Source organism: Aethalodelphis obliquidens, unplaced genomic scaffold (assembly GCF_003676395.1).
Source record: "Aethalodelphis obliquidens isolate GAN/ISIS:26980383/991018 unplaced genomic scaffold, ASM367639v1 scaffold53, whole genome shotgun sequence".
Taxonomy (NCBI): Eukaryota; Metazoa; Chordata; class Mammalia; order Artiodactyla; family Delphinidae; genus Aethalodelphis; species Aethalodelphis obliquidens.
This window is the reverse complement of record NW_020837997.1, coordinates 4890426-4899716: the sequence shown is the minus strand read 5'-3', so window position 1 is coordinate 4899716 and position 9291 is coordinate 4890426. Positions and strand designations below refer to the sequence as shown.

General features: G+C 58.4%; 1 protein-coding gene across 8 annotated transcripts in view; it reads left to right on the top strand.

Annotated features, from left to right (window-relative positions):
• Positions 1–2205: 2205 nt before the first annotated feature.
• Positions 2206–9291, top strand: part of HOOK2 (hook microtubule tethering protein 2) — a 26204-nt gene continuing 19118 nt past the window's right edge. For 2 of the 8 annotated variants that reach the window (XM_027084874.1, XM_027084872.1), the window contains exons 1-13: positions 2212–2937; positions 3458–3543; positions 3613–3685; positions 4638–4688; positions 4778–4910; positions 5005–5072; positions 5577–5639; positions 5963–6052; positions 6119–6309; positions 6394–6534; positions 7778–7979; positions 8271–8381; positions 9058–9145. In XM_027084874.1, the coding sequence (XP_026940675.1) occupies positions 2893–2937; positions 3458–3543; positions 3613–3685; positions 4638–4688; positions 4778–4910; positions 5005–5072; positions 5577–5639; positions 5963–6052; positions 6119–6309; positions 6394–6534; positions 7778–7979; positions 8271–8381; positions 9058–9145 (1342 nt within the window). In that variant the 5' untranslated portion in view covers positions 2212–2892. Of the gene's footprint in view, positions 2938–3457; positions 3544–3612; positions 3686–4637; positions 4689–4777; positions 4911–5004; positions 5073–5576; positions 5640–5962; positions 6053–6118; positions 6310–6393; positions 6535–7777; positions 7980–8270; positions 8382–9057; positions 9146–9291 lie in introns of all 8 variants that reach the window. The other 6 variants (XM_027084870.1, XR_003428345.1, XM_027084871.1 and 3 more) reach the window with 6 other exon arrangements.

The window sequence follows — 9291 nt, the reverse complement described above, 5'->3', positions numbered from 1 at the left end:
AAACACATGATGGAGAGAAGTAGGACACGGTCACAGAAACACAACCTAAACCCATACTGAAGTACTGATTGTCATACATTCACTTCTCACACAAAGAATGACCTAGGGATATAGACACACAGCAAGGTCCCATAAAGAGAAGCATGTGCCCTAGTCCCTGACAGCACCCCCCAAAACCACCAAATCACACACACATAGCCTGTTGGGTAAATTCCCAGGGCCCCAAGACACAGATAGATGCAAACACATAGGCCTGTGCACACACAATCACAGACCCACCATCTCACACCTACATAGATGTGAACACACTTCACATGGACTCAGAGACATGTACAGACCCGGGGAGGGGGTCAGGATGGGAGTCCTGGTGGAATGTCAGTGTCTGGAGAGCAGAAAGCCTGCCAGAGCCCCTCATGGTATGGGGCATGGTGTCCACCCTGAGCTTGTGGTCAGCCCCGGGGGTGGGGGAGGGGCACCATCTCTAAATGTGTGAACCTAGGGTCTCCATCCCAGCTCTCATGACTGGGTCTCTGCCCAGATGTGAAGGCCGGAGGGGGCGGGCGGGGGTCCAGCTGTGGCCGCAGGGAGGGGTTGAGTCACCCGCTTCCCAGCAGTACAGCCCAGGCTGGGCCCAGCTGTTCCTGGAAACAGAGAGGAGGGGGTGGGGTCCCCAAACCAGCTGGGGGCTGCTGGTCCAGACCTGCACCCCGTCCTTAATGGAGGCCTCCAGATCATTCCCCAAACTTGGGGGCTCTCTCCACCGAAAGTGGGGGGTTTGAATCCTTCCCCCAAATAAAGGATCCCTGCTTCAAAATGAGGGTTTGTGATCCCTCTCTTTGGATTGAAGGCACACTGATGCCCCCAACAGTGGGGTTCCCTGTGTCACATAATAGGGATTGCTGCTCTTCCCTGCCAACGTAGGGAGCTCCCTTTCCCCCCAAACATGAGATTCCTTGCCGCCCCAAATGGAGGGTTGTGACTCCTCCCCCAACGTGAGGGCACCCAGACCTTCCTTTAAATCTGGGGACTTTTGGCTCCCTGAACATCTATAACGCCTATAATACCATGGCAACGTTAAAACAATTCAAGTCCATGCTCCGAATATTTAGATTCCTCCTAAACATCAAGATCCCTGCGGGTTTTGCAAGTATTGGGGACCCCACTCCCAAATATTTGGCAGTCCTAGCATGTCTCCCAACATTGGGCAACCAGGTCCTCTCACAAATAATCCCAGCCTCCTCTCCTTGTAACAGCCATAGCTCCGGCTCACCTTCCACTTCTGCCTGGTGGCAGGGGGGCCCCGCTTCCCCTTACTGGCAGCACCCTCTCCTTAGTGGGTGCGGGATAAGGGAATCAGCGGCGGCTGTTCTCACGCCCGCCGCCGTAAGGCAGCCTTGTCCGGAAGCCGGCACTGTTGGCCCTTGTCCCCTTCCTCCCTACTCCCCCCCACTCCACTCTACTCCCAGGGGATGGAGGCTGAAAACAACTCGGAAGGGGACGTGGGTGTGTAGACGAGCCTCCAAGGCCCCTGCGTGCGTGCAGTTGTGCGTCTGAGTGGGCTGTAACCTGGAGTCTGGTGCTAGAGTGATTGTGTTCCTGCGATGGTGCGGGGAGCGGAGGAGTGCGGGGGGGAGAGGGGAGCTGTAGTCATCCTGCTCAACCCATTCGGGGGCAGGGTCGCCGAAGCCAGACTCTGGGTTGGAGGGAGCAGCTCCCCGCCCCTCAGACCTAGACCCACCCCCAAAGCAGAGTCCGCCCCTCTCTCTGGGTACAGCTAATAACCTCTAATTACTGCTCATTACCTCGCCCGCTCCGCAGGGGAGGGACTGCCGGGGAACTCAGGCGTCAGAGGTCCGGTGCTTTAACCCCTCCCTTAAAGCCGGATCCACCCAGAACCTCTGTTTCCTCGCCTGCGAACCGGGAATTTAAAGAGCACTTGCTACCTAGAGTCGTGGAGATTTCAACCATCTATATATTTAAATCGCTTAGCGGAGAGACTGCATTTTGTAGGCACCCCATAAATGGTGGCTGCGATTTTATTGTTAACTAGTATTGTTAGCACTTTTTCTTTAAGCCCCCTTCACTGCCCAGACGGGGTCTCAGAGTGGGCCCATCCTTTTCCCCGTAGGCCGCGTTCCTGCTGTCTGGGCGCCCCGGGTGGGCCGTGGCGATCAGGGCGGCCCTGTCCTGGGTTCTGAGGGAGGAGGGCCCAGGCGCGGGCCTCAGGGAGGGGAAAGGGCAGGGAAAGCTCAGTGGAGGACGGATCCAGGCTAGGCAAATAAGTCTGTCCGTTACCTAGGACATGTGTCTGACCCATCCTGCCGTCGACTTAGAACCCAAATCCCCTTGTCTACCCCTAGGCAAGACTATCAAGTCACCTACACTGGGAAGAACCCTTTAGTGTTGTTCCCCCTCCAAGTCCATAGAATATATTAAGACCTGCCCCTCTCCTGCGCAAAGGCTCTGATCATAATGTGGCTAGACAGCAGAATTTCTTTCAGCCGAAGGAAAGGGACGAGAATGCGCCTGTACAACAGGGTGGGGCAGCTCCGCCCCCGATGAAAAGGAACGACGGTGAAGTCTCCGTTACCCCAAAAAGAGCTCGGGGAGGAGGGGAGGCGAAGCCACCCTTGGGATGCGCAAGGCTGGCCCAGACTGACCCCTAGCGGCAGGCTGGCGCCCAAAAGCTTCCCGGATCTAAGATGGAGGGTCTGAAGCCCTAAGCTGGTGCCGGGAGGAGATCACGTGTCCAGGGCGGGGCCTGCGCTTAGGGGGCGGGGCGGCGCTCTAGGCCGAGCGGGAGGTCGGGGCTGCGGGCGCTCGCTGGTGGCTGATCTGGACGCCGCTGCGGTGGCAGGGCTCCGCGGCCGGGGTTGAATCCAATCGGGAGCCATGAGCGTGGACAAGGCCGAGCTATGCGGGTCTCTGCTCACCTGGGTAGGTCGGGGGCGGGGCCAGGGACAGGTGTACGCCCTCTCTTTTCGCCCGGGAGCCCCGACCTTGGCTCTGTGCACCCTTCCGTCCTGGGGCAGGGAGGAGGAAGGGGTCGTCGGCCTGCCAGGCCGTTGCACTCTGGCCTGAGCACCTGACCCGTCAAGTGGCAGGTTTCCGTGTAAAGAGCAGGTGAGGCCACGCCCCTTGGTGGCTGGGTCATGTGGGGCGAGGGCACAGGTGAGCTGGCCTGGTCACGTGGTGCCTATGGGGACCAAGTGACTCGCGGTCTGACCTCGCCTGGTCGCGCGGGGTTTGTTGGGCAGAGGTATAATGAGGCCACGCCCCCTCCGGTCCGTCCAGGTGAGCAGAAGCCACTCCCCCACGGAGTTGGCTTGCTGAAGCAACAGGCCAGCCCCCACCCAGCACGTGAGGGTCCTGCTGACCGGAAAAGTCTGTGAAAGGGGTTTTGTTCCGTGGTCCCAGGCCCTGATAATGCCTGTTGCACTTTCCTCTCCCCCACCAGTTGCAGACGTTCCATGTCCCGCCCCCCTGTACCAGCCCCCAGGAACTGAGCAGTGGCCTCGCAGTAGCCTATGTGCTGAACCAGATGTGAGTGGGGCTGAGGGGGAGGGTCCCAAAAGGGTCCCCCAGCAGCTCATCCCACCTTCTCACCCCCAGAGACCCTTCCTGGTTCAACGAGGCATGGCTCCAGGGCATCTCAGACGACCCAGGTCCCAACCGGAGGTTGAAGGTGACAGGTGGACTCATGAATGGGGGACAGACTGGTGAAGAGTTGATCAGGGAAGGGTCAGTTAGACATGTCCTGGGTGATGGACAAACAGATCTGGACAGGAAGAGGGACAGATGTATGGTGACCAGCCAACTATGTATTTATTCCTTCATTCTTCTATTAAGCAGGCCTGGGTGTGCAGCAAGGAATAACTCAGACAAAACCCTGCATACACAAACATTAACATTGACTTCCAATGGCAATTAGCTCTATGAAGACAATAAAAGCTGGGCCACGAGAGAGAGCAACTGAGAGTGGGTGGGTGGTTACTCCAGATGGGCTGATCTCCATGTAAGATTTGGAGGAATAGCATTCCAGACACAGAGAGCAGCAAATGCAAAGGCCCTGAGTTGGAAATAAGCTTGGTGTGATCGAGGAAGGGCAGGGGGGTCAGAACAGAAAGCAAGGGGGCAGGAATGGTAGATGAGATCATCAAGGGCCTGGCAGGCTGGAGCAGGGAAGATAGATTCTATTTTAAGTGCTGTGTAAAGTCAAGGAAGGATTTTAGTAGAGGAAAGACACAAACCTGGCTTGGGCTTTAAAAAGCTCCCTCTGGATGCTTGTAGAGAAATGGAGGGGTGGGCAGCAAGAGTGGAAGCTGGTGCAATAATTCAGGGGAGAGATGATGATGGCTAGGGTCAAAGTGTAGTGGGGCAGGTGGTGAGAAGTGACTGGATTCTGGGGACACGTGAACAAGATGGGCAGGTGGGTAAGAAGGGCAGGCAGCCAGACAGGTCACTCCTAGGAGAGGGGACATACAGACAGAGAATGGGGCTAAACAAGATGAGATGACAAGGGATTGGGAGGCGAGACAGAGAAAAAAAGAATGGGCTAGACAGATTCAGGGTGGGGGCTGCTTGGCCCCTTCTGGGGGGATTTGGGACCCTGGACACAACTCCTTGCCCCTCCCCAGGTCAACAATCTGAAGACAATCTTACAGAGCCTGGTGGAGTACTCCCAGGATGTGAGTAACTGTAAAGGGATTTAGGGGGTTGGGTTGGGAGGAGGGGGGATCCGTCAGCCCCTGATACCCCTTCCTCCTCCCATCCTCAGGTCCTGGGGCATCCCATTTTGGAGCAGCACCTTCCAGATGTGAGCCTTATTGGCGAGTTCTCCGACCCAGAAGAGCTTGGCAAGCTGCTTCAGCTGGTGCTGGGCTGTGCTATCAGTTGCGAGAAGAAGCAGGGTATGGGAGGTTAGGTGGTCCCTAGGGGAAGACCTGAGGAAACGCTTCTTGCCCTTCCACCCTCCATCTCAGTCTCCCCCACCTTGACCCCCAGAGCACATCCAGAGAATCATGACGCTAGAGGAATCAGTTCAGCATGTGGTGATGGAAGCCATCCAGGAGGTAGGTGGGTATGCCCACTGTAGCGAGGAGCTTCAGGGGAGGGGACATCTCCAAGGCAGCTGGGCACAGGCTCTGCCCTGGTAAGGTCTGGGCTCTGTCTGGAACTCAGCTGGCCACATTTCCCTGTCCCATGTGTCTGCCAGCGCCCCCCAGCTCTAAGTCACAACCTAGCACACTAAAAGGGCCAGGCCTCGGAATTCCCTGGTGGTCCAGTGGTTAGGACTCAGCGCTTTCACTGCTATGGCCCGGGTTCAATCCCTGTTTGAAGAACTAGGATCCCACAAGGCGCGCAGTGTGGCCAGGTGGCCGGGGAGTGGGGAAGGACCAGGACTCCCTGCGTGCTGGACACATGAGGCAGCCTCTGGGCTGGGGTTATTGGGGAGGACTGGCTTTGGGGACAGGAGGATGGAGTAGTTCTTAGTCTGGATTGTAGAAGCCTTGGAGGCTGCCCTCAGAGGGCCCAGTTCATCTCAATGTCCTCCCACTGCACCCCCCCCCCTCCAGCTCATGACCAAAGACACCTCTGACTCCCTGTCACCGGAAACATATGGGAACTTTGATAGCCAGGTAAGGGGTGGGGACCTTGTTAAAGGTCCGACCCCATTACTGATTTTCAGGGCTACCTAAGGAGCAAGGGCTTGACCTTAAGCCTGTAAACCACTCCCATCCTCCAGGGTCCTATCCTCTTCCCTTGCCAGGTCCCCAGGGTTCCTGAATTGCCTTTTCTCCAGTCCCCTCAGGTCCCAGCCCTCTCTTCTTAGATCTTGAGGGTTTCTTGGCTCCCTCCTCTCTGTCCCTGAAGATCCCATCCTCCGTTTCCCCATTTTCCTCCCCTGGATCCCTGAGTTTCTTGTTTCTCCCCACCCTCCCCCCTCAACTCCTCTCATCAGTCCCGCAGGTACTACTTCCTGAGTGAGGAGGCTGAGGAGGCTGACGAGGCTGACGAGCTGCGGCAGCGCTGTCTGGACCTGGAGCGGCAGGTGGGGCCGAGGTGGGGGTCCACAGGTTCTCCCAGGGCAGGGCTGCCCGCATAGCCCCTCTCCCAGCTCCGGCTCGTCTGTATGCCCTGCCCACAGCTGGTACTCCTGTCAGAGGAGAAGCAGAGCCTGGTTCAGGAAAATGAGGTGCTGAGGGAGCGGGTGGGCCGGTCCGAGGGTGAGGGTGCCACCGGCCTCACCTCCAAGAAGCTGCTACTGCTGCAGTCCCAGCTGGAGCAGCTGCAGGAAGAGAACTTCAGGTATGGTCAGTTGGGGACAGGGCCAGCAGGCCAGGGGACTGGGGCAGGCACAGTCCCTTCATGTGGTGCTTCCCCCACCCCCAGGCTGGAGAGCGGCAGGGAGGACGAGCGCGTGCGCTGTGCTGAGCTGGAACGGGAGGTCGCCGAGCTGCAGCAGCGGAACCAGGAGCTGACCAGCCTGGCCCAGGAGGCACAGGCCCTGAAGGATGAAATGGATGAACTTCGGTGAGTGGCAGGTCCCCACCACACACCCCCATTGCCAGAGTGCCCCTCTGATGCCATAGGACCTCTGTAACCCCCAAATTCCTAGTGGGCACCCACAATGCCCTGTTGACTCCACCGCACTATCCTGGAATCCACCTTGTCCTCTGGACAACACCAAACTCCCTGGATCCATGGTGCCCCCCAGGACCCCACAGTGTCCCCCTGTTATCCCACATTGTATCCCACATACCTTAGAGCAGGGGTCACAAACCCCTGGGCCACGGACTGGTTCCGGTCCGCAGCCTGTTAGGAACTGGGCCACACAGCAGGAGGTGAGCAGAGGGCGAGAGAGTGAAGCTTCATCTGCCGCTCCCCATCGCTCCCCACCACTCTCCATCACTCTCCATCACTCGCATTACTGCCTGAACTATCCCCCTACCCCCCGCCGGTCCGTGGAAATATTGTCTTCCATGAAACCGGTCCCTGGTGCCAGAAAGTTTGGGGACCGCTGCCTTATAGGATCCCTGTGACCCCAGCAAGCCTAGGGGGTCATAATGCTCCCCAGACCCCACTGCACCATTCTGGGACCCATCATGCCCCAGCATCCCATGGTGCCCTTCAGGACCCCACAATGCAATAACTTTGCCCCTGGTGACCCCTCTGTCCCCCCATCACATGACTGTACCTTCTTATGACTCCACAGCATCCCTGCAAGCACAAAGTGCTTGGTAGGCCCCCATAGCACCCACCCCTCAACCTCACTGTGCCTTCTGTTGCCTCAAAGGGCTCCCCTGTGACCCCCATGGCATTCCTGTAATGTTAAAGTGCCTAATGAGCCCCTACCATACCTTCAAGAGCTCCACAGTGCTCTGCCTCAAAGATCCCCCATGACCCCACCACGGCCCCTGCACCCACAATACCCTTGTTAGGCCCATAGATACATCATGACCCCAAAGTGTCCATGGGGGCTCCTCAGAACCTCTGGGCCCCATCATTCCCCCTGTAACCCCACAGTCATTTTTGTGTCCCCCAGATTCTGATTTTGACCCTGGGCTAACCATTGATGTTTAGGGCTCCCTTTATGCTCCCTAATGATTCCCCCAACGCCACCAGGCCCCGCTGACCCCTGACCCTCATGACCCATCACCTTGAACCCAAATGCCCCAAGGCTGACCTGACACCTTCCCCTGCCCTGAGGGCCTCGCATCCAGGCTGAACCCTTGACCTCAGACCCGCCTCCTCTTCCCATTGCCCCCGCCCGCAGGCAGTCGTCAGAGCGCGCAGGGCAGCTGGAGGCCACGCTGAGCAGCTGCCGGCGCCGCCTGGGCGAGCTGCGGGAGCTGCGGCGGCAGGTGCGGCAGCTGGAGGAGCGCAACGCCGGCCACGCAGAGCGCACGCGGCAGCTGGAGGAAGAGCTGCGCCGGGCCGGCTCCCTGCGCGCCCAGCTAGAGGCGCAGCGACGGCAGGTACGGGCGGGGGCCTGGACCTGGACTGGGGTGGGGGCTTCTCTTGGCCGGCCGCTGACTTTAGCTCACCCTCAGCGTGGTGCTAAGTCCTTCCACCCAGCGTCTGCTCCCATTTTTATATAGAGGCCACACCCTTTAGGCCAGCCAGCTCCTCCCTAGGCTTGTAAGCCCCACCCCTTAAGCCTCCTCCAAGTTCCCTCAGCTGGTCCCTCTGGCTCCGCCCTTTCACCTTGTACTCAGTCCCTGCCCCTCCTTCCCACCCTGCTGTCCTCTCCCCTCTCCTCTGTTTAGGTTCAGGAATTGCAGGGCCAGCGGCAGGAGGAGGCCATGAAGGCCGAGAAATGGCTATTCGAGTGCCGCAATCTGGAAGAAAAGTATGAGTTGGTGTCAAAGGAGAAGGAGGTGAGGCTGAGGTCCCTCCACCCAAGCCCCACCCTGACCATCGTGGCAGAGCCCATTCCCTAGGACAGCAGTCCCCAACCTTTATAAGATTTTTTTTTAAGGGAACTTTATTATTTTTATTTATTTATGTTTTGGCTGCGTTGGGTCTTCGTTGCTGCACGCGGGCTTTCTCTAGTTGCGGTGAGGGGGGCTACTCTTCATTGCGGTGCGTGGGCTTCTCACTGAGGTGGCTTTTCCTGTTGCAGAGCACAGGCTCTAGACGCACGGACTTCAGTAGCTGTGGCACGTGGGCTCAGTAGTTGTATCTCACGTGCTTGGTTGCTCCGCAGCATGTGGGATCTTCCCGGACCAGGGCTCCAACCTGTGTACCCTGGATTCTTAACCACTGCGCCATCAGGGAAGCCCAGAAGTGCCCAACCTTTTTGGCACCAGGGACCGGTTTCGTGGAAGACATTTTTTCCACGGACTGGGGGTTGGGGGCAGTAATGCGAGCAATGGGGAGCTATAGGGAGTGGCAGACGAAACTTCACTTTCTTGCCCATCGCTCACCTCCTGCTGTGTGGCCCGGTTCCTAACAGGCCGCGGACCGGTACCGGTCTGCGGCCCAGGGGTTGGGGACCCCTATCCTAGGAGACCGATCCAGCCTCAAGTGGCCTGTTGCATCCCGTCCCTCCAGCGGCTGCTGGCAGAACGGGACTCCCTGCGGGAGGCCAATGAGGAGCTGCGCTGCGCCCAGTTGCAGCCTCGCGGGCTGACCCAAGCCGGTGAGTTGGAGGCCCATCCCAGGGCCTGGGAGATGGCTGGCCTGGCCTTACCTGGTCTGGTGTGCTGTTAGGGCAGGCAGAAAAGGCAGTGTCCCAGGGCTTGTCTAGGTTGGGGGCAGAGCTAGGCCACATTGGAGGGAGGCTAG